This window comes from Marmota monax, unplaced genomic scaffold, assembly GCF_021218885.2.
Source record: "Marmota monax isolate L192 unplaced genomic scaffold, Marmota_monax_Labrador192_F-V1.1 WCK01_AAM20220418_F8-fsc00190, whole genome shotgun sequence".
Lineage (NCBI taxonomy): Eukaryota > Metazoa > Chordata > Mammalia > Rodentia > Sciuridae > Marmota > Marmota monax.
In genome coordinates, this window is record NW_026693010.1 from 1,602,152 (window position 1) to 1,626,273 (window position 24,122).

Consider the following 24,122-nt stretch of genomic DNA (forward strand, 5'->3'; position numbering starts at 1 on the left):
ATGTGGTCTGCCTCTAGTAGGCCTCTGACCCAGACCCACCGGCTGGCCCTTCTATCCAGCCTGCTCTCTCACTCCTACCCTGACAAGGAGGCCTGTCCTCTGCCCCTCCTCCCTTCCTTTGACAGCTGACCCTCCCACTGCAGCATGTAGCCCCTCAGGGCAGGGCTTGGAGTTGTAGTGGAACTCCAATCCCCATCCCCAACTCTGGATTCAGTGCCCACCTGAGGCCCCAGGGCTGTCCCAGTGTCCTGCTGGCCACCGCTGGTCTGGGACAGAGACTGGGTTTGTTTTGCTCTGGTAGGGCTCCACTTCCTCCCTCCGTGGAGAGACTGCTAAGGAAGCTCCAGGGCTTTGGTGCTGCCAGCTGGCCCTGGGGGCAGTCATTAAGGGCCTATAGCCTCCTACTGGCCCACCACAGTCACTTCCTGAGTTCCTAGGTCCCACCCCAGGCCTTTGCCCTCACATCCTCCAGTGCCCCTGGGGACCTCCTGCACTGGGGGTTGGGCCTTCAGAAACCCCGATCCTTCCCCACGACACCCATCTTGGCATGGTGGGGAGGTGCTGGGTCCCAGCTGAGCTGCATGTTCCTGGTGGTCCAGGATCCTGTCCAATTCTAGGTCCTGCAGTTGGCGCTCGGTAGATACACTGTGGCGCATTCGAGGCCACATTCCATCCTCACATGCACATGCAATTGGAGTCCCTGCTACTGTTAGCACAGTTTTTACTACCTGATCTCTGCCACGGGGGGGGGGGGGGGGGGGGGCCGAGCCCAGCCAGCAGGTCAGTGAGGTGACGTTTGCTCCTCCACTGCAGACAATGTGGGAGCAGCAAGGCTGAAGAAGGTGGGGCTGGGAGCTTTGAGCCAAGTGCTCACCCTCCAGGAGCCTTAGTCCCCCTCAGTGCCCAGGAGCTGCCCAGAGAAGTGCCCAGGAACATCCCAGGCTCACTGCTCTTCACTCCACCCCTGATGCACATGAGCACCAAGAGCCTTGGAGACATGGGTTTGACAGCTGATCAGCACTGTTGGGATGGTCACCCAGCGCCCACCCGGGCCAGGGGACACAAGCTGCCCAGTCCACGTCCTAATGCTTCAGTCCCCCTCTACTGGACCCTATCGTGTCCTGGGAACTTGCCTGCCTGCCTTGGGGACCCAGGCAGACAGCTGGCCCAGCCCTCCGCCAGGCCTTTTGTGATGGGGGTCTGCTCGCAGCAGGTGCTGTCACTTAGGGGGAGGTAGCAGCTCTAGTGCCACTCTGCTTCCCAGGGAGGAAGTCCAGGCCTTCTACTGTTGAGCTGGGGCCCCTCAGGGTCTCTCCTAGGCCAGGAGCTGGGGACAAAGAGGCAGCTGCCATTCAGGCAGGGTGGGGGCCCACAGTCTTTGTATGTGCCCAGCCCCTCTTGGTGACCTCACCACCGGCCAGAAAAGGGCCCTTTCTTCCCAAAGGCGGCAGTTGGGAATCCGCCTGGGGACAAAGCCGCTGCCAGGCGGGGAACCAGTGAGTGGCCGCCCCCCTCATGGCATACATTAGGGGTGGGGGAGGGGAAAGCCGGTACAGCTGGCGCCTGGGGGAATTATGCATGATTGTGCCTGAGAAGACACCCCTCAATTCATGTGGGGTGCAAGGGGCTGGCCTCTCCAGGCTCATTCATTCACGGCTTTTCCTTCCTTCATTCCACAGATGGATGCCAGGCACTGGCCCCAGCACAAGGGGATGCAGTAGAGGTGATAAGTGGGGGGCTTTCAGTCCAGAGGTGTTTGGGGACAAGTGGATCACAGCTTCTCACTGCCCCAGTACTTGGGTCAGTTGGAGAGACCCTGTAGCCCTAGCAAGCACTGTCACCAGCCGGGAGGGGGGGATGTCACAGCCACCCAGCCTGAGGTCACACAGAGGCCTTTGAGGGGCTTCAGAGAGGCCAAGAAAATATTTGCTTTTCTATGTGTGGTGTCAAGTGACACCTCCACCCCTCATGTGGGGCCAAGGAGAGCTTCCTGTCCCCAGGGTGCTTCACAAAGCCGCCTCACAGTCCTGCTGGCCCTCAGCCTTTCCTGGCCTCTGCGGCCTCTGCGGGGCACTGTCCCCACCCCTGGAGGAATGGGCATCAAGGTGGCCAGCAGTGGACAGAACAGACAGGTGGCCTAGAAGGCTGACTGGCTGGGGTCATGCTGAACCCTCAGGCTGCCTCACAAGTGCCCATTTCTCTGTCCAGTGTCTAGTGGGAGGCCCACTGCCCAGGATCCCCAAGCCTCTCTCCTCAGCCTCCCCAGGCATGGACCCTTGTCCCAACCCTGAAGCTCTGAGTGCTGATGACTCAGCAGGAGGAGGCAGTGGGCCCTGGGGGTCAGGCCAGGCTGAGAGGCAGGCCCTGGTGTGCTGGGCCATAGCTGATGCCCAGGAGGTCTCTCCACTGCCCTAAGCCAAGTTCAGCCCTGGTGGTGTCCTGGCCACACTGAGGACAGAGAGTCAATTGGGTGCTCAGGGGCACGAAAGGTCCTGCCTGCAAAAGAGGAAAGCTGGTGGCTCTGGGCTTGACTCAGTCCTGACCTGGGGGTTCTGGGCCGGGGTCTCAGATTGGCATGGCAGGGCATTGCAGTCACCAGCAGCACAGAGACCCTGAGATTTCTGGGGCTGGGAGACTTCCAAAGCCCTGCTGGGTCTACAGCCACCCAGAGGCAGGGTGCACCTACTGGGCACTGGACCACCCCACACCCCATCTTTACTCCCATTCATGGATTAACAGAGTGAGTCTCTGCAGATCTGACCCAGGCCAAGGCTCCCGGGGCATGAAGCCACCAAAGACTGGGGTGTGCAGCCCCACCAGGAGACAGAACAGCCCTCTGCCCCCTCCCCAGCCGAGCAAGCTGGCGGGGGCGGGGTGTAAGTAGGCCAGTGCTTTGTGCAGCCTACGTTGCCATGGTGCCACTGCAGCCTGTGCAAGCTTCCTTTTGGACCTGTTCCCAGGACACCCCGAGCCAGCCGCAGGCCCTCCCAGCCCCTGCCAAGGCCCCATCCAGTCAGGGGCTGCTCACAGGCTTGGAGCCCTTGTCTGTCCCCGAGCTTCAGGGGCAGTGTCTGAGCCACCAAGCACACACACACCCCCACCTCTGTCACTCACACAATGCTGTCCACACTGGTGCCACATACTTGCAGACATTTGTATACCTCACATGCACCCATGCATGCACACACGTGCCACACAGCACACACACACACTCACATATCCACACTGCATACCTGCATACAGCTACACAGGCACACACTGAAGCTGTGAGGACCACAAGTCCCTAAGAGCTTGGGCTCTTCGGGTGGCCCTCCACAGAGCTGAGCCTCCAAAGACCCCCCAGGGCCCAAGGGACAGCCCAACCCAGAGGCCCAGAGGCCTTGGCCCAGACCACCTCACCACATCTGTCGGTTTGCTGAGACTCAGAGGTCATGGTTGAATCTGAGGAGGGGCCTTGAATTCAAGTGAAAAACCAGCCTAAGTGGAAGTGTGAGTGGCAGGGCATTGCCACCACCAGCCTCAGGGACCATGGGAGACTCAGGGACCCATACTGAGAGGCATGGGACTTGCTGGGCTGAAGGGTCACATATAGGCACCCCTTGCACAATGTTGTGTGTCTCACCTGGCACTAGACATGAGTCACCTCATTTGATCCTCAACCCCACAATGCAGTGGGTGTTGTGGCCCCATTATAAGCAGAACACAGTGGCCCAGAGAGCACTGGTGGCAGGGTGGCAGGACTCTGTCTAAGTGTGAGGGAGGGTGGTCTCTGGGCCTGGCAGAGTACTGGAACTGAGGCACACAGAGGCCCTGGATGGCCCAACCCAACTTCGTTGTCAGCTGACATCAGTGGCTGGTTTGAGCGACTGTGGAGGGAATTGGCCCTAAGTGTTCCTGGCCTCCCCAAATCCCTGCTAATGAGGCCCTCACTAAAGGTGGGTGAGGAGAGGGTGGCTTCCCTGTGGTTGGTGCCCTGGAAGGGGCAACCTGGGAAGGCTAGGGCCCTTTCCTAGGGGGAGAACACACCCAGGTCTTCTTTGAAGACCATGTCTGGAACCTTTGGTCTGCTGCTTCAGCCTCCCTGTCTGACCACACAGAGAGGGTGGATCTGAGGAGCAGGAATGCTCAGCAGGACTGGTGGGAAGAGGAGGGACAGACAGCCCCCACCAACAGTGGGCAGTGTGGTTCCCACCTGCACCTCTCCCCATGAACCTGTTCGGCATGGTCTTCAGGGTCAACCCAGGTCTGCTAGACCCCAGGCCCTGGAAAAGTATGGGATTCCCAGACCTGTCAATCCTGTGGAGAGGCCTGAGCAAGGCTGCAGTGCCCAGGCTTTCAGGCAGGGCCTCAGCTTGGTCTACCGCAGCGCAGGGGGCAGGGCAGAGGAGCTCTTGCAAGGCATGCTGCCCCTGGGCAGGGCAGGGAGGGGCTGAGAGGCCCAGTGGGTTCTTTGGGCAGGGAAACCACTTAGGAGTGAGAAGCAGGAGAGGCTTCATGGACAGCCCATGCTACCTTGTGGTGAGTGGGTCAGCCAGAACTGGGCTTGGGTTTCTGGGTGACTAGGGAAAAGGGCAAGGCAGGAGGTGGCCAGACTTGGGGATGGGAGATGGCCAGAGGAGGGCCTGGCCTGCTTTTGCAGCTGCAGTGCCCAGCACTAAGCCTTATTTTTGGCAGTAGTGTCTGCTCTGCAAGGCTGGGTTGGGGGATAGGTCAGTCTCCATCACTGTGCCTTGGGACACCCACCAGGCCCCACGGGAGACAGCGAGGCTGCTGGGGCAATGCTTTTGTCCTATACACCCTGCAGCATCCAGGTGTTTTGGGCAGTGTAGAGTTGGCCTCACAGGCATGCTGTGGACATGGCTCCTTGCCTGTGCACTCTCCCCTGAGCTGCCAAGCCCACTGTGTCATATGGGGACCATGCCGGCACACAACAGGTCCTTCAAGGCCTGATTGTTCCACATCTGCTGCAGGGGAACTGAGGCCTGCCGTACAACAAGGCTCTCTAGGGCCCCTGGAGACCCAGTAGCGCGGGGAGAGGCCTGTGCAGGGTGGAGACCATCCCTTCCTTTCCCTGTCACCTCAGGCAGCCTTCCTGATGCCAGGCTAGACCAGTTCCCAGTCCCTGTGCCCCAGGTCTTCAGCCCCTTTCTTCCCTCCAGTTTCATGGACCCTCTCAACCCTCCAGTCTCAACTCCCAACCCATGGTGCATGACGGGCTCCCTGCCCCAAGGACCCAGGATTGGATAGGTAGTCCAGCTTTGGGGCATCTGTCAGAGGCAGAGCATCACACAGCCGGGTGAGCCTGGCACACAGGGCCAGGGCTGGGGAGGTCATTGAAGTCTTCTTTCAGAGGTGGCATTTGGTTTGGGCAAAGAGCACAAATTACCCAGGAAGGAAAGTCAGAAGCCAGACAAGGGTCCAGCCTGTGCAGAGACGTGGGGCAGACAGGTCCCACCTGGGGAAGGATGTATTCTTGCCTGCCAGGCTTCAGGCCACTGCCACCTATAGCAGTGGTACCACGTGGGCCTTCTGGAAGCTGGTGTGGCAGGCCTGAAGTGGTACCCTGTGGCCAAGTGAAGGTAGTTCAAAGGGTCAGAACTTCGAGGTCTGCAGGGGCTCCATGCCAACATGAGTGCAGCAGGTGGTCACCAGAAGCCCAGCTCAAGTGCTATCCACCTCCAGACACAGAAGCTGCAGCACAGGTGGTACCATGGCCACCTGTCCTCCACTAGCTAGGACAGGTGCACCTGGCGGTGGCCCAGGCATGACAGCTGCACCAGCCGTCTGGCCCTAGACCACTTCCAGTGCCCTGGCCTTAGCAAAGCATGGCCTCAGGCGCCACCTGGTGGCTTCCATGAAAGAATGAGGTAGGCAGGTAGGGGCTCAGAGGGGCATGTGTGCCTTGTTGGGGGCGTTCCAAGGTCAAAGGGCTCCAAATTCTGTGCCGGTCAGCTATCCTGCAGGGCAGGCTGGTGGAGGGTGGGGTGTGGTTAGCTCTGTCTGGAGTCCTCTCTCTCCCACTGGCCTGGCCAGAGCTGACACTTGTCACTGCAGGTGCCAGGGGGCAGTGGGGCTCAGGCAGACAGAAGAGCCTGGACTGCGGGCCCTACCCCTTACAGGCCCCGGTCCTTGCACTGTCACCTAGAAGGACAGCACCTGTATAAATATCCATGGCAAAAGTCACTGGGTCAGACTTGGAGCAGCTACTAAGGGTGAGGCCAGAGAGTACCCAGTGCCAGAGGGGTGCCTGTGCCTGGCTGTTCTTGGTAGGGAGCCTCTGGCCTGGGAGGTGACCCTGCCCACACTGTTTCCCCACACAGAGGCCCCAGGGACCCCTCCCTACAGACTCACCTGACTGTCCACCTGGCTCTGGTCTCAGGATCTTTACAGTTTCTTCTGCTAACCCACTTCCGCTGGCCCTTATATGGCCCCTGCCCTTCTTTGGGGTGACCTAATCAGGAGTGAGGGCTGGAAGATGCCCTTCCCCATGAAGGTGGAAACTGGAATCCTCAGAGGAAGTGGAGTACACGCACCCAGGGCCTGAGGGCCACTGCTCTGAGTGACCCATACACAATGCTGAGAGCAGACCTCAGCCCAGGAGAAGATAGCCAGGCAGCTCGCCATCCCAGGACCAAGGGCTGCACCTGGATCTGTGCCTTGAGATTCTTTGCACCTTTTGTGTGCATGGGGTGGGGTACTTGGGTGGAAACCCAGGGCCTCACACATGCCAGGCAAGGGTTCTATCACTGAGCTACATCCCTAGCTCTTTATTTTATTTTATTTTTTTATTTTGGAGTGTGGCTACTGAACTCAGGGGCACTTGACCACTGAGCCACATCCCCAGCCCTATTTTGTATTTTATTTAGAGACAGTGCCTCACTTAGTTCCCCATTATTGCTGAGGCTGGCTTTGAACTCAGGATTCTCCTACCTCAGCCTCCAGAGCTGCTGGGATTACAGGTGTGGGCCGCACGCCTGGCTATTTTTTTTTTTTAAGAGAGAGAGAAGAGAGAGAATTTTTTAAAATTTATGTTTCGGTTTTCGGTGGACACAACATCTTTATTTTTTTATTTTTATGTGGTGCTGAGGATCGAGCCCAGTGCCCCGTGCATGCCAGGCTAGCACGTTACCGCTTGAGCCACATCCCCAGCCCCAAGCTATTTTTAATTTTATTTTTAGGTTGAGTCTCACTAAGTTGCTGATGCTGACCTCAAATTTGTGATTTTCCTACCTAAGCCTCCCAAGTAGCTGTGATCACAAGTATGTGCCACCACACCTGGCACCCTTCATCTGCTAAGGTGACCCTGTCCCCATGACTAGACCCTGTCTGGAAGGCCAGACCTTGGGAGGCCCATCCCAAGGTTCTGTCCCAATGATCCCCAAATCCTCTCCCTTGGATCTCTGTCCTGCCTCTTGCCACCCTGATCCCCTGGCCTGCTGCTGTGAGAGGAGCTGTGGACATAGTGACCAGTCCTTCCCAAATCCCTGCTGCTCACTGGGGGCAGCACCCTGGGGGCTCTGCCAGCTTCAGTATGTCCCTGCTCTGGGTTCTTCCAGGCCCTCCAGTGTGCTGGCCTGGCTCTTGGCCTTTGCATGCAGCTACCCCAACTAGAAGGCCTCCCACCCTGCTGGCCTCTGTAGAGGGTCTGCCCCAGGAGGGGCCTTCTCTGACTCCCCTGGGCAGGTGGCCCCTTTGGTAGTCTGTGGCCCATTGCAGGGCACACCTTATCCTCTCCTCTGCACAGCACTTGCTGCACCTCCCTGTGTGGTCAGGACCATGCCTGCCTTGTCTCCAGGTCTGAGACTGCCATTCCTGCTGGCCCCTGATATCTCCACAGGACAAAGGTCTGTGGGGGTTTGCTGAATGAATGCAGGAGGCCTCTGGTGGTCACCCAGCTCCTGCCCCGTCCCACAGCACTTCCTGTGTGCAGGCATGGGTTCATTCAACAGGTATTTGTTGAGTCAGGTGCTAGGGGTGCAGACAGAAACAAAGCAGTTTCATGTCCTCAGGGTCATGAGGTGACCTAGTCAGCAAAGCCCCACACTCCACCCCAGCTGCATCCTCAGCTTCAGTTAATGACTAGCTGAAGTGACTAGCTGAAGTGACTAGCCGAAGCCAAGGATGCAGTGGGGTGGAGTGCAGGGCTCTGCTATATGAGGCCAGCTGCAGTGGCTTGCTTGGCCTCTGGGCTGTTACTCTGAAGCCCCAACTCAGGAGCTGCCCCTTTCAGGGTGTGTCGGCCAAGACCAAGCACCAGCTGTGCCACTTTTCACCCTCCATTGGTGACCAGAGTGTCTGGATACAGCAGTCGTGAGAGTGGCCTCAGGGACCTTTGCTGGCCCTTCATACCAGCCTCCACCCAGTGAGCGAGAGCATGGGGCCCTCACAGTTCAGCCTGCAGAACTGGGGAAAGGCCATGCAAGGAGCAGTGGGGGCAGGTGCCTCCCTGTCCTTGCTTTTAGCCAGCCCCACTTGGCCTCTGCCACTTGCCATCTAGACCACGGACACCTTGCTGGGCACCTTCCCTACCTTGGGCTTGTCTGGAAAGATGAGGTGACAGAGAAGGTCATAGTGTGCATCCCAGGGCTCCTTCCCTTCTCACCTGGCCTGACCCCCCTGACCTTGCCTAGCCCCAGAGTCCGCCCCAGCTCTGCTGGCCTCTTTCCCCAGCACAGCCTCTGTGGGAACAGGGTTGACTGGAGCCTCCATCCTGCCAGAACACAGGCCTCCTTAGCTCCTGCTCCCTCCAGAGACTTCCTGACCCCTCCTTGGCCCTGGTGGCTTGGACCTACCTGAACCTGCCTCGCCCCAGACCTATCTCCCCCTCCAGCTCAGCAGTGGCCTCCTGTGTGCCCCACCCACTTGTCCACAAAGCTCAACTGAGCAGGGTGTGGGTGCCCATGTGGCAGCAGCATGGGGTGAACCTGGCCTACCCCCAGCTGTGTTCCCTGAGCCAGGGCATGAAGCTCACACAGGGAATGGCAGGCCCAGGCCAGGGCTGTGGAAACAGAGCAAGGGGACCTGTGGGCTGGTGTCCTGTACTCCTGGAGGAGAGGATGGGCAGCTGGTGTCTCCAGCACCTAGAAAGCTGACTACTCATTCAGCAGCCCTTGTGCACTGCCCCCACCTCCAGACAGGTGCGCTGGGTCCTACCTGCTGCAAGGGGTGGAGGAACTAACAGGGGGTGGCAAGGAAGACAGCCCAGCCCCCTGTCCTCCTGTCTGGCCACAGTGAGACAAAGGCCTCTCTGTCTCACCCTGGCCACCTGGAGCCTCAGTAAGCACAGCTCTGAGGTGGTTCTAGAGTGGGTGCAGGCAGCATGCTGGGGTATGCCAGGTGCCCTGAGGTGTGGGCGCTGGAGACGCAGGGCTTCTCTGACAGGCACATGCTCACTGGGTGGGGGAGATGATGGAGGTGGATTTGGGAGCAGGGAGCCGAGCACATGGCAGGTGCAGAGTGTGTAAACTTTTCATGAACTTAGTTATGAAAATGTCTTCTTTTCCTAAATTAAATAGAGATGGTTCCTTCTCTTACCAGGCTGGCTGGGAAAGTCAGGGTCAGAGAAATCTGCCAGCACCTAGGTGTTGCCAAAAGCTCGATCCTTGTCCCTGATGCAAATCCAATAATGAAGACATGGTTTTGAGAAAAAGGAAAAAGGTTTATTGCTTTGTTAATAAAGGAAAAACACAGGGGACTCCTGTCTCACAGGCTGCAATTCTGCCCATCAGCAGGAACAAGGGGTTTTAACAGATATTTCATTCCACGTGCTCAGTCTGGAGTTGTGATTCACTTGTTTATTTGGGACAGTCATTTCAGAGATCTTCTGGTGCCATCCCCAAAGTCAGGATAACTTGTTCCTATGGTGGGTGTGTGCTCAGGGACAGATAGCTCTACCTAGGATGGAGAAGAAAGGTAATCCTGAGATGAGGGAGGGGAGATTAGGGAGGAGCAGGCAGAGAGGAAGAGAAGGAAACATGTCCACTTTAAAATAAGTTGCAGTGGCAGAGGAGCAAGGGCTACCTTCAAAGCATAAGGTCACACTGCCACATAGGGATGGGCGGTCTCTGACTGTTATCACTGTCAAGCCACTGGGCTCCTCGAGACAGACACACTCCCTCCCTCCCTCCAGGCCTAGGGGGACACTGAGCCACCACAGCCCCTCCGTCCGGTTCTCAGCCTGGAGTCCTCAGGCTGACACCAAAAGAGGGGACAGGCAGACCCCAGGCCTTCTAGGAGGAAAGTCCAGTGGCAGAGACAGTGTGAGGCCTGGTGGGCTCTGAGGGAAGGAGAAGGGCAGCAGTGGGTTCCAGAGGGTGGGGCCTGGGGGGGGGGGCACATGTCTGAGGCCACATCCTCATGCAATAGGTGTTCAGCTTGCTGCTGGCTCTCTGCTCAGTCTGGGTTCTCAGGAGCCTGTCCACAGAGCTCACAGCCTTTCTCCCTCCCACTTGCAGGAGGGTTCTGGGTAAGTCATGTGCTCGCCCCTCCCAGTGGAAGCTCCAGGATCTATGACAGCCACCTCCAGCCTCCCCCAAGGCAGCGCACATAGGCGGCTGAGCTCAGCTCTCTGCAGCTGTGGGTGGAGTTGGGACTCCTGAGGACAAGAGCCCATCCACCTGGTGTGTCACACCAGGGCCAGCTGTCAGCCCCAGGCCTGTGGGACCAGCGGTGGGGGCAGTCCTTTGGGGGTTGGGGCTCCCGTGTCACCTGAAGCTGGCACCTGCAGCAAGGCTCAAGGGGTGGAGTGTCCCCTGCTGGTCTGGCTGCTATCATTTGGGAGCAGTGGGTGGAGACTGGGATGAGGCCAGTTGGAGGCATTGTTGATGCTCTCTGGTCCCAAGGGCAGTGTGGCCCCTTCACTCCCTGGGCTAAACCCACTGATGGCTGCCCTGTCCTCACAGCTGGAGTTCAGCCCACTCTGTCCCCAGGCTCTCAAACCTATTCCTCACTCCATCTTCCCTCCCTCCCCCCAGCCCAGTGAGGAACCTGCTTTCTGTCCCTCTGATCTCTGGGCCTGGCCCTCCCCCTGCCCTGGCAGCTCTTGGTGCTGGCTCCCCCTTCCTGGTCCCCAAGCACCCATACCACACAGCACTCTGGTAGCGGCCTTACTGTACCACCCGCTGCCCCTGCTGGGTTGGGCCCTTGGTCATGGACACACTGCCACAGCCGCCCCAGAGGCAGGAGGTGCCCTTATCAACACGGGGTGGTCACCTCAGGGATGTGTGTGAATTTCGTCTTGACTGCACTGCAATGGACTTGGGGACGCCCTTCTGCAAGGAGAAGCCCTGCACTTTGCACAGTGGCTCACTGTCTGCCAGGAACCTCCCAGACTTCTCAATCAGATGTGGCCTATGTTGGCATCGTTTGTGCCGTCCCTGCTTCAGTGGGTGCGAGTGCTGGCTGTGCTCCCTCTGTGCCCAGCACCTGATGGGCAGACAGAAGGCATTTGTCTGAATGGGTGGAGTTGCCCCAAACTTGGCTGTGCTCTGTGCCACGTCCTGTGCTGGGAAGCATCTGAGTCCAGCAGAGAAAAGGCTCCCTGCATCCTGAGAGCAAAGGCCCTCAGTGGAGACTAGGCAAAGATGTCGGAGCACTGGAGATTCTTATTGTCATTATTGTTCTGGGGATTGAACCCAGGGGTGTTCTACCACAGAATCACATCTCCAGCCTTTTTTACTTCTGAGACAAGGTCTCCCTAAGTTGTTTAGGGCCTCACTCAGCTGCCAAGGCTGGCCTTGAACTTGTGATCCTACCACCTCAATGAGATTTTGCTGGCAGGGTGGCGCCTATCTGTAATTCCAGCAACTCTGGAGTCTGAGGCAGGAGGATCCCAAATCCAAGGTCTGCCTCAGCAAATTACTGAGACCCTCAGCAACTTAGCAAGAACCTGTCTCAAAAACAAACCAAAATGACAACAACAAAAGGGTTGGAAATGGGACTTGGTGGTGAAACGCCCCTGGGTTTAACCCCCAGAAACCACAAAAAGAGTTCAGATTTCCACCTGTTTACTCGGCAATATCTTCTAAGTGCCTGTCCCGTGCCAGGTGTGGAGGACACCGTTTCTAAATGCAACTCATCCACAGCCATGTGACTGCCCATTCCTGCAGGCCCTGAGGCTACAGGGCCTAGAGGTGAGCTTCTTGCCTTGAAAGGTAGAGAAAGGTGAAGCTCACAGAACACCTGGCCAAGGATGGGTGGGGGCTTTGGGAAAAGCAGTGGGACCCAGGCTATGAACAGGAAGGCAGTGGTGACCCTCCCCTCCGCTCACACTTAGGACCACCAAGTTCCATGTCCTGAGACCCCCCCCCCCCCCCCCAGGATTCAGAAGGAGGAGAACCAGCAACATTCATTTGGAAAGAGGCTTCAGGAAACTACCAAGGAACTCACAGGACTTTTGCTTTTGGTTCCCCCCTGCCCCCATACTGGGGTGCTCTGCCACTGAACTATATCCCCAGCCTTTTTATTTTTTTGAGACAGGGTCTTGCTAACTTGCCCAGGCTGATCATGAACTTGTGCTCCTTCTGCTTCAGCCTCCTGAGTTGCTAGGATTATAGGCAGCTGCCACAGTGCCTGATCTCATGGGAGTTTTCATATGCCTGACATCCAGTTTGTACCCCAAGCCAATGAAATCACCTCTGGGGGGCGTGTACCAAGCCTCTCTCAGCTGCTGCGTTAGCCTCTCCATAGCCAGGAGACCTCAGGCAGGCAGTCCCTAGGAACAACTGACCTCCTGGGTCTTGGAAGAACCCAGGAACAGAGACAAGACCAGAAAGGCTCTGAGACCTCATGTCTGACACTTCACCAGGCCTGGAAGACACTCAATGGACAAGAGCTTGAAAAAGAGGCGTCTGACCACAACACAGGGATAAATATGGCTTCAGAGGCATCCTGACCACAAGGGAGACCTCAAGCCTACACCCAGGGGCTTGGATTCAGGCCCACCAGGACCCCTCCTATGCCATCCCCAACCAGCCTGTGGGAGCACTGATTTCTTGGAATTTTACCCACTCCCTTTTGCAACACCCAGAGCAGCCAGCTCCAAAGGACACTGCCATTTCTGTGAGGTATGACTCATGCTGTGGGAATCTCAGCACACTAGGCATAGCAGGTGCTATGACAGGAGCCTGCCCTGCTCCACTCACCTGCATGGTACTTACCAGGAATTCCAACCCCCCAGCATCCCCCCCACCCCCTACTGGGGATTGAACCCAGGGGTGCTAATCACTGGGCCCAACCCTTTTTATTTCATTTAGAGACAGGGCCTTGCTGAGTTGTTCAGGACCACATTACATTGCTAAGGCTGGCCTTGAACTCAAGATCCCCCTCCTGCCTCAGCCTCTGGAGCTGCTGGGTGGTGCTGTTTGCCACCACACAGGGGTGTATGTGTGTGTGTGGCGGGGCAACATTCTTTTGTGCAATTTGCTTTTTAGTTTTGGTCTCTTAGCAATTGCAGGGCCAGACAGGCTGCCTCTGTTGTCTGGACAAGGAGGAAGATTGAGGCAAGGAGACAGAGGCACTGGCAGGAAAATGCTGGATACAGGATGTTCACACTCTCATGTGAAGGCTCCTGGGAATCAGGCCACCACACAGAGGGACTTGAAAAGTCCTCAGTTCAGGCATGCAGGCACCAGAGTCCAACACTTCCACTTGGGTTGATGCAAGTGCCTTTAAAAGCACAGCTTAAGACTCCTCTTAGGGAGAGGATCTTTCCAGAACCACACTACAGAGATGCTTTCTTCAAATACAGTTCACATTGTGCTAAGAATTTGGATAGTGTTAGGGAGCGGGGAGCAGAGTATGAACCACACCGGCCATACACACACTTCCTGGGCTGTTGAGGTGGGCACCCAGGAATTCTCACCTCTGCCCAGCAGTGCCACCAACTATACGAAGGAACTTACTACCCCCATGCCTCACCCACCCAGGCATTAGAATTCCTCCCCCAGGAGCAACAGAGGTGACATATACAAGGACACGAGGCCAACAGAGAACAGAACACACCTTGGACTCGCATCCTTTCTCCACCACCAAGAGAAGCTAAGAGATTTGTTTTATTTCAGTAATAATTAAGGGAATACTAATTTGTCTATGTCAAGATAATACTGAGCTATTTTAGATATACCAATACAACAGTCATACAGTAACAGGGGCAAGACAGGAACCAGTACACGGGGAGACACACCTGTATACACATCAAAACCATGGGCAAACGTTTCTCCAACTATTAAGGGAAGAATATCCAATAGACAAAAAGCTGCAAAACTGTTAAAATTTTTCATGTACAGAAGCCTAGACCTTCAAAAACCAGGTAGAAATCTGCAAAATAAAACAAACGAGAAAAAGTGATTGAATTCCACTATAACAAATATATAGGCATTTTAGCAAAATAAAGCATTAAACTGCACTTAGTAGACTCATTCATTACATTTATTGTAGTAACTGCTTTGTCATAGGGTTGACTTGAATCTCTCTGGACAAAGATAATCTGAAAGCAAAGCTCACTGAGTTGGGTAAAGAAAGCAAACATTCCCAGCCGTTTTTTGCATGAACATGGATGACATTGTTTAATGCAGACCCAAGGCCACACATTTTGGGAGAGTAAATTTTACTGGTAGTACAGAGTCTCTTCACGAAAGATCATAAAAATACAATACAATGTGATGAGTCCAAATTAAAAATGACATGCAGCAGCCCACATCAACACACATGCTCCTAAGAGGGACGAGAGAAGCTGTCTGGCATCTGCTAGGGCTTGTTATAGAAGATAATTGGGTATAAGGAACTAGAACAGAGTGAAACAAAACAAAACCATGCCTATCACACAAGGTCAAATGATTATCTCCATGACCAAAAGAACCCACATGAAACCCTCAGCCAGCCCAGGGAGGTGGTCAGCATCCTGTGCTCAGGCAGACTCCAAGCTCAGTGGCAGGAAACATCTCTGCACCTTACAGAACACATCCAAGGGATGGGGAATCTGCTTTCATGGGACCCTTCTAAAGGCTGGCATTTTGACTCTTTAAAATAAAATTAAAAATTAAGCAGAACCTAGTGAAGGATATGCCTGAAGTGATTATAGTATAACCTTGGTTTCCCAGTGGGTATAATCTAAAAACTCAAGATTTAAGAGCATTCCAAAATTATAATACAGAAGAGCAATCCTAAAACAACTTGGCCTAAATGAGAATTCCAATGGCTTGCACTGAGAGCCTGCTGCTGCCTGGAGCTGGCCTGCTGTGGGTGGGGCTCACAGCCTGAAGACCCCCACTGCCCTTTGACCCCAGGCTCCAATGCTTCTAGAACACTTCCAGTAGGAAAGGTAAAGGGAGGGTTTCTAATGAGTCAAAGTGAAGATGACTGCTATGCTTCCATCACCTTCAAGGTATTCAAGGTCATTCCTTTTATCTGTCACACTTTAGCTATTTAAAGTGATAATTTCCCTATAGTTACCCCATAGGGTTCAAAAGATGTGCCCTCACAGGATCATCTAGTGAAAGAAAAAGTGGTCTGTCAGTTATGACTGGGACCCACATTGTCGAGGCACTGCAGAATTTGGGGGGAATTCTTTTGCTCACATTAGCAAGTGACTGTAAAACTGGATCCTCAGAAAGTATTTATGGAAATATATATTCCATTTGGCAAAAGAAAAAAACTTCATGCCTGACAGATTCTAATGGTTCTTTCAGGCAACAGAGAAATTCCCACACCAGTAACATGTCCCACCAGGCACAGGTGGCACTGAGAGTGCTGGTAGCAGCAGTTAACTTCCTCTGACTAGCTACACACACTGGTCCCACTGGGCTACTGAGTTTCTGCTCTGATATTCCAAGATGACTGGGTGTTTACCAGGTCTGACTGCTTTACAGCATCAACCAACAGAAGAAATCCCTCATTTTCTACAGTCAGATGCTTCTGCTCAGTTTCAGTGTAACCTGATGTTGGTAAACTACTCCAGTTTCATTCTCTACAGGCACGGAGGTCGCCTTTTATTTAAAGGCCCACTAGTTTTATTTGTATGTTCCCCTCCTTTCTAATCACTAAGGAAAACTGTAAGTTCAGATCTTACAAACAGAATGACTTGAAGGCATCAATGATGCTTTGTCCCTTCTCTGGTGCAGCCTCCAAAGGTTTTTTGGCTTTGGCTTTCATAATTTCCTTGTGCTACACACAAAAATAAGACTCATTCCCTCTAAAATACAGAGTACGGAGGAAAGCAGAGACACTGTTCTTTCAACAAAAATGTTTGTGAAAGGACAGACAATCCAAATAAAAACCCCACTCCATTAAACTGGGTAGGGCCAATCCTGTATTAAAAAACAAAAACAAAACAAAACAACAACAACAAAAAACCCCTTTGGTTCATTTAGTATTATTGTTGTACTGCTTTTGTGCTAGGACTTTACTCCCACTTAACGAATTCCCCCTTCTCATAATTTCCCTAGTATTATGTAAGGTTCCATCTATTCCTAGATTGTGAAATTTCTGCATTTTATGCTTGTACCACCCACCTAAAAACTCACAAATGCTGCCTCTATTTCATGTTCTGAGTGAAAACACACAAAACAAAATAAACACAAAAAACACAAACCAAACAAAACACACCACATCGTTTGGATAATGATCCAAATGGAAAAGTTAATGTGCTGTAATGACATTTGTTTTGCAACATCAAGAGCAGCAGAGATACTGAATATAATTTGCTTAAATCATAAATACTGAGATTGAGATATGCACGTATAAATCACATGTAGGCTCCATGAACTGAAAGCTCTCTATAAATACATAGAAGTCTACATAAAGTGCAAAACCAGCAAGATCAATGTGAGATCTCAGGAATTTTAGTACTCCCACTCATCAGATTTCAGGTCGAGATAGCCGAGGATGTTCTGGGCGAGCTTCACAGCCTGTTTCCTGGCAGCCTTACACTTCTCTTCTCCCTGCGGGTCCACAGCATCCAGGGCCAGCAACTGCTTGGTCAGCAGCTCCTCCAGCCTGATGTAGTTCTTATCGGATCGATTTCCATCAAAGGAGAGGACTTCCCCCTGGATCTCCGACAGGTTTCCAAGAACATTCCAGACTGCCTTATGTGATGGGTGCTCCTCACAAGCAAATAGCTTCCTTTTTTCAAGGGCTTCCTTTAGGTCAACATACGTAATCAGAGTTTGCACTTCAATCACCGCTCTTCTCCTGGCTTCCCGGATGCAGGGATTTTTTTCAAGACTCACCTCATCCAGCTGTCCAATCAAACCCTGCAGTTCTGTCTTGGAGCTCAGGTACAATTCAGGAGGACTCTGAGGTTGGAGAAGTTCATTTTTTATTTCTCTCATCCTCTGGAGGACCTTTTCTATTTTCAAAATGGAATGGTTCTGACCCAGGTCAAATGCATACGTAGTATCGGCTTCCTCTTCTAAATCCAAATACTTCAATAATTTGTTGATATCTTCGACTACCTCCCTCCGATAATTTCTGATTTCTGTATGCCCACAAACATCTAAAGCATCCAGATCAGCAATCAGGCCTGAGAGCACACATGATAAGTGCCTGCAAGTCTCAGTACTGTCCACTCCCATCAGAAGTGCAATCAGAGTGCCTCTGGCCTTGTTCACCTCGCACATCACAGAGTTGATTTTGGCGACAGAAGGATGTGCATCCTCAGAAAGCGGCAGGGAAGGCTGCTTTTTCATGCAGTCTTCAATAATCTCTTGCACAGCACAGATTTTGGTTAGAGTATGATACCTTGCTTTCCGTAAAGAGATCTTCCCTCCAGTTTTAACATGTGTCAGCCTCAGAATGATATCCTGGAGGCCTTCCTCAAATTCATCAGTCACACAGTTGCCTCCGCTATAAAAAGGCACGATCTTCTCTTTTACAAGGGCTTGGGCTTCCTTAAAGATGTTCTGTATTTCGATACGGTGTGGGTGGTTTGCATTCTGCTCCAACTCTTTGAGAAGGCGTTCTGTCTCCTGTGCTGCCCTCTTCCTAGCCTGCTGAATGTCTCCTTTTCCTTCTGTATCCACAGAATCTATTTCAAAGAGTTGTTTTGTTAGAATCCTCTCCAGTTTCTTATAATTCTTGTCATCTGACAGACCACTGAAGCCGATTACTTGCTGTTCTATGCTTTTTACTTCCTTTTGGATTTCCTGAAGCCTAATAATAGAAGGATGTTGGTTTCCCATATCCATACTTTTGTTGTGTTCAGTTTCACAAGCACTAAAAGATAATAAGAAAAATAACATTATAGCACAAAGTCTCTGAAAAATGAAAATCATATTAATTCATTCCACAATTCTCATTTTTAAAGGACACACTTCAGTTGCCTGGTGTGGTGGCTCTTGCCTGTAAATTAAAAAAGGTCTTATCACTGCGATCCAATAGACACTCAAGTACAGAAGGGGAAATGACTTACCAAGTCCCTATCCTGAAAATACCTGGTGTGGTTTTGTTTTGGTACTAGGGATGGAACCCAGGGATGCTTAACCACTGAGTCACCTCCTCAGCCCTTTTTTGTATTTTATTTAGAGACAGGGTCTCGTTAAGTTGCTAAGGCTGGCCTTGAGTTTGTTATCCAGCCGCCTCAGCGCTCGGCAGGACATGGTTTAAAGAACAGCAGTTACTCAGAGTCCAGTCTGAGCTGGGGCTCTGGGTCTGTGAATTTCGAGTTTCTTCAACCATAGAGGCTGCATTCGGACTTCATAAACTCAACTGTTGCCTTAGGACCAGCAAAAAGTCTTCAGATCATAAGCTGTTTTGGGAACCGGCAGGGGCCTCCAACCCCCACAGGACCCACCCCTCCCACGTTTCGGGAGTCACCGGGCAGGAGCAGGCCCAGCCCTGCGCCCTTCCGCGAGTCCCTCCGCACCCCTTTCGCGTGTCCAGCCCTCCCCTGGGCTCCTCACGCACCTCCCGCAGAGCGCCGGGCTGCACCGAGGGGCGGCCACGCCGAGCGCACGTCGCGGGCTCCCGGGCGGCCCTCCGGGCCGTGGCCACGCTCCCCCTACCCGGCACTGCGCGCTACCGCCACTCGCCGCCCATCAAAAGTCCGCAAAGGCCGGGCGCATCTCCCCCGCTTTTGGGTTTCGGCCAAACGACTCACTCGAGGAGGACAGGCAACCGAAGCCCGGCCCGGGGGCACCGGGCCCGGGCAGGCCCCCCGCCCGCCCCCGCCGCGCTTTACCCCGAGGTCTGGGCGGCGGCGGTCTTGGCTGCCGCGGCGGGCGGCGAGGTGGCAGACGGCCCTTCACGGGGAGCGGCGCCGGAGCGCGGCCCCCAGCTGCATCCCCTCGCCCCTCCCGGCTAGGTCTGACCCGGGCGGCCGGTGAAGGGGCCGGCGGCCGCTCCCCGCGTCTCGGCCGGGCCCGCCGCCTGACCTCACAATAGGCGCAGCGCGGGAGGGCCGCGCGCCGCTGTACGGCGCTCACCTGTGCCGCCGGCGCCATCGCGCTCCGTCGCCTCCACTTCCGCAGCGCCACCGCGGCCCGCCCCTCCCCCGGCCGAACAGCACTCAGCCCGAGGAAAGCCCGTGGCACCGCCCCTCCAGCTGCACCACCCTCGCAGCCGGTCGGTCCGCTGGGCGTGCGCATAGTCGGCCGCGCCGCTCCCTACCTAGAGCTCGGCGGACTTGCCGTAAGGCAGCCCCGCGCGCCGTCGCGACTCTGTCGACGGCGCGGGAGCCGGCAGGCACGCACCATGGCGGCCGCGCGGCGCGCTGTGAGGGCCTTGGGCCCCCCTCTCTGCCGCGCCTTTGCGGGCCACGGCCGGCGGCTTGCCCCGGATCGCGGCGCCGAGCGCGGGGACGTGGCGCCCAGCCGGGTAAGCGGGGCGGGGGCGCGAACGGCGCCGCCCGAGGGAGCCCGCGTGGCCCCGGGCCTGAACCCGCAGCGTTTGTGAGGAGCGCCCCTTAGCGGGAGCCGGCCTCCGGGAGCCCGGTGCGCAGCGAACTAGGCCGGGCTCCCGCGGCTGGGTCACCCGCGGCCAAGGCGGCCGGAAGGCGTGGCCAAACAGTAACTAAGGAAGGACAAAAAGCCATTTAAGGGCTGCAAAACGTGTCCGCCTGGTAAATGGGCGGGCTCTTAGCACGCCTTGAAGTTCCGCCCCGTCTGCAGTGGAACCTCGATCGCCAGGGCGACGCACCCCGGCCCCGCCCCGGCCTCTGGCTCCGTTCCCCCGACCGCGTCCACGGTCGGTCCGCGGGGCGTGCGCCTAGTCGGCCGTCCTCAGGAGGCAGAACCCACCCAGCCCCTGCGCCGTGGCGCGGCCGGGTGCCCCAGCAGCCAGAGCGCGCGCTGGGAGGGCGCAGTGGATTCAGCCAAGAACCTGCCCAGGTGAAGGTTTCCCTGGCGTCTGTGGTGAACCAGTGCTGGAAAAAACAGCACCCGGGCCGGCACTTGGCGCCCCGTAATCCCAGGAGTTCCGGAGGCCGCGGCAGGAGGACCATTTCCAGGCCAGCCTTGATGAAAAATGTTTAAAAGGGCTGGGTGTGTAGCGCAGTGGTAAATCGCCCCCGGGTTCATTCCCCAGTATAAACAAACAGAAAGAGAACAGCACCCTAACAAGGATTTCTGCATGATCAGAATGCCCCTTTTAAAGTAAAATAGGTCTTACCAGGGTCTGGTTCTCTGGTAGTCGGATGTGCTGCTCACCTGTTGGACTGCCTGTTCTGTGGAAGGTGAGGGATCATGATGACGCTGGCTGGGGGGCGTCTGGCTGAGTCAGAACTTGCCTGGTTCTACCGTGAAGACTGGAGCCTTGTTTATTTAGGATCTAAATGCTCCATTACGTTGGACGACACTTAAGGGAACAGTTTTTGCCTCAGGGCAGTTTGTATTTCCTCTGAACAGTTTTTGCCTCAGGGCAGTTTGTATTTCCTCTGTTTGTTACCAGCTTTGTTGCTTCCTGAGTAATTAAATTTCTGCAGCGCAGAGAGATTGTTGTCTTAGGTACTTTGAGTATAAGTATCAAATCTTGAAAGTAACAGGTTGCAAACCTCGTTTTCTTTATCTAAGTAGATCTTATATTTTAATCCCTATGTCTAGCTTACTCTGCATGGTTTTTAATTCTTTGCCCTCCACTGCAGTAAAGGAGACCGGCTTTCAGTTCCTACATAATTTACTCCCATCTCTGATCTCTGGACACCAGTTTCTTTCTTTCTTTTTTTTTTTTTTTTTTTTTTTTGAGAGAGAATTTTTAATATTTATTTTTCAGTTTTTCGGCGGACACATCTTTGTTTGTATGTGGTGCTGAGGATCGAACCCGGGCCGCACGCATGCCAGGCGAGCGCGCTATGGCTTGAGCCACATCCCCAGCCCCCAGTTTCTTTTTTTGATATTAGGGATTGAACCCAGGGTACTTATACACCAAGCCACATCCCCTGCCCTTCTTAGATTTTGAGACAGGATCTCTAGAAGTTGCCTAGAGCCTAGGGCCTCTCTAATTTGCTGAGGCTGGCTTTGAACTTGTGATCCCGCTGCCTCAGCTTGTCCAACAAATGGTATTACAAGTGTATGCCACTGTGCCTGGCTTAGGTACCAGTTTAAAAAGATTATAGATCTTAAGGATTAGGCACCACTCTTCCTTTCAAACCCAACTTAAAAACAGCTCTTAAATAAAGTGTTCTTTATTTACTCCGTGCCTGCTTATACTTTTATCCATGTAGTATCTATGTAGTAGTTCTTAAACTTGTCTGCACATTAAAATTAATCTGGAAGACTTTAAGAAGTACTCAGGGCTGCTGGGCAGGTGGTGCAAGCCTGCAATCCCAGAGACTCAGGAGGCTGAGGCAGGAGGATTGCATGTTCAAAGCCAAGTGCCCCTGGGTTTAATTTCCAGTACCCAAAAGTAAGTACTTAGGCCTGGGGAGGTGGCTTGGTATTAGAGCGCTTTCCTGGCATGCTTGAGGCTCTGAGTTCCAACTCTAGTACTAAAAAAAAAAAGAAAGTAATACTGTAGTATTGGGGCTTGATATGATGGCACACACCTGTGATCAGAGCCACTAGGCTAAAGGATCACGACTTCAAGGCCCTCTGGGCAACTTAATGAAATCCTGTCTCAAAATTTAAAAAAAGGATGGGGATGTGGCACATTGGTAGAGCATTCTAGTATGGGGAGGAAAAATGTACTAGGGCCCACTCCCAGAAGATTCCGAGATGATTGTTCTGGAGTGTGGCCTGCTTATCAGCATTCTTGAGGATGAGTCTTTTGAGTGGTGCAAGTTTGAGCACCACTGGTTTCATTATATGCATCAACTGCTTATAGTTCTGTTTTTTTTTTAATATATTTTTTTAGTTGTAGATGGGCACAATACCTTTATTTCATTTTTATGTGGTGCTGAGGATGGAACCCAGTGCTTCACACATGCCAGGAGAGTGCTCTACCACTGAGCCATAGCCACAGCCCAATATTCAACCGAGTGTTTTCATGCTCTGTTTTAAGTTAATACCCTCAGTTTTTTGAAGTAGGTGTTTTTATCATCCCCATTTTACAGATGTGGAAATTCAGGCTCAATAAAGCAGATTGATGTCTTCAGGCCATAGGCCTGTGTGTAGAGAATGTGTGTATCCTATGTGAGGAGGATAATTTAAAATGTTGTTCTAGTAATTTTTGGTTGAAAATGAACAAAGAAATAGTCCTTTAGCTTGGGGAGACAGTATTTATAAACAACAGTAATGGAACCATAGTCTCACAAATTTGCTCATGTTTTCATTAAGGAGAATGTTTTTCAAACCCCTACATGCCAATTCAGAATAAGCATCATAGGAAGGAAATGGAACTCAGGATAAACTACTACAGATATGGATTTTTTTTTTGTGTGTGTGTGTGTGTATGTGAGGTGCTGGTGATTGAACCCAGGGCCTTGTGCATGGGAGGCAAGCATTTTGCCAACTTAGCTATATCCCCAGCCCCCTACAGGTATGGATATTCTGAGGTTTAAAGACTTTTTTAGTAATAGATAAAATAAAAGACTTTTTTAGTAATAGAGAAAAGTGGGGTAGGACTTTAAGAAGCATGTAGTTCATAACTAAATTTCCCTCTTTGCTGTTTTCTGGCACCTTCTTTATTGTCATGTAAGCCAGGGTACCTGCTGGTCCTGAGTCAATTCTTCCTCTCTCTGGAAACTCACTACCTCCTGCTCCGTATTTTTATTATTTTTTTTAAATTAAGAGATAGGGTCTGACTATGTTGCCCAGGCTGGTCTCAAACTCCTGGGCTCAAGTGATCTTCCCATCTCAGAATCCTGAGTAGCTGGGAATACAGGTGCATACTACCATGCCTATTGATGTTTTATGGCACTGGAAATTGAACCTCATGAAGCAAACCCTGTACCACTTAGCTACATTCTCAGCCCTGTTTTTTTTTTTTTTTTTTTTTTTTTGTTGTAGTTGAACACACCAGTTTAACATCAGAAAGTTTTATTTATTTATTTTTATGCGGTGCTAAGGATTCAACCCAGGGCCTCACAATGCTAGGCAAGTGCCCTATCGCGGAGCCACAACCCCAGCCCAGCCCTTTTGTTTTATAGAAGAAGAAATTGAGGCTCAGAGGAGTAAAGTGACTTGTCTGATATCACACAGCAGTATAAGCATCATAAGTACTGTTAATCAACCTCCCAATAAATAGATTAAGCAAAGAGAGATGACATTTTTTTGGGAAGGGGTACCATGGATCGAGTCAAAGGGCACTCAACCACTGAGCCACATCCCCAGCCCTATTTTGTATTTTATTTACAGGCAGGACTAAAAAGTAGGTTTTCACACTCCTTGTCCAGTGTTCTGATGGGATCAAATATTATTTCTTCATTCATTGAATTAATTATATTGTATACCCTTTATTTTTGTTCATGGGGAGGAATACATTGATTTATTACAGTATTTTTTGTTGTTGTTGTTGTTGTTTAACTTTTGGGACAGTAAAGATATGTTAAAACACATAAATAGGGCTGCCCAGCTGTAGAGCACTTGCCTAGTATGTGTGAGGCTCTGGGTTCCATCCCCAGCACCTTCAGGAGCAGGTGATTTTCTGATGTTAAACTGGTATTTCCCTCCAGGATAAACCCTACTTGGGTCTGATAGAACCTCCTTTTTATGTATTGCTGGGTTTGGTTTGCCGATTTGTCTAGCATCTGTAAT

General features: G+C 53.0%; 2 protein-coding genes across 7 annotated transcripts in view; one reads left to right on the plus strand and one right to left on the minus strand.

Moving 5' to 3' along the window:
• Window positions 1-14,008: 14,008 nt before the first annotated feature.
• On the minus strand, window positions 14,009-20,747 carry Bag5 (BAG cochaperone 5). 5 transcript variants are annotated; one of them, XM_046453065.2, is made up of 2 exons: window positions 20,602-20,747; window positions 14,009-18,210 (listed from the first exon to the last, which is right to left on the minus strand). In XM_046453065.2, the coding sequence occupies exon 2, from the start codon at window positions 18,180-18,182 to the stop codon at window positions 16,839-16,841; it is 1,344 nt and encodes a 447-aa protein (XP_046309021.1). In that variant the 5' UTR covers window positions 18,183-18,210; window positions 20,602-20,747; the 3' UTR covers window positions 14,009-16,838. The 5 variants fall into 5 exon arrangements, with proteins under 5 accessions (XP_046309021.1, XP_046309018.2, XP_046309019.1 ...); XM_046453062.2 differs by lacking the exon at window positions 20,602-20,747 and adding an exon at window positions 19,603-19,621; XM_046453063.2 differs by lacking the exon at window positions 20,602-20,747 and adding an exon at window positions 19,419-19,574.
• Window positions 19,647-24,122, plus strand: part of LOC124098286 (cytochrome c oxidase assembly factor 8) — a 28,674-nt gene continuing 24,198 nt past the window's right edge. The window contains exon 1 of one of the 2 annotated variants that reach the window (XM_046453068.2): window positions 19,647-19,809. In XM_046453068.2, the coding sequence (XP_046309024.1) occupies window positions 19,687-19,809 (123 nt within the window). In that variant the 5' untranslated portion in view covers window positions 19,647-19,686. Of the gene's footprint in view, window positions 19,810-20,042; window positions 20,322-24,122 lie in introns of those variants that run through there. The other variant, XM_046453067.1, reaches the window with a different exon arrangement.

Excerpts from the sequence above, each read along its gene's own strand:
- Bag5 (XM_046453065.2), bottom strand. The coding sequence starts at position 18,182 with ATGGATATGGGAAACCAACATCCTTCTATTATTAGGCTTCAGGAAATC.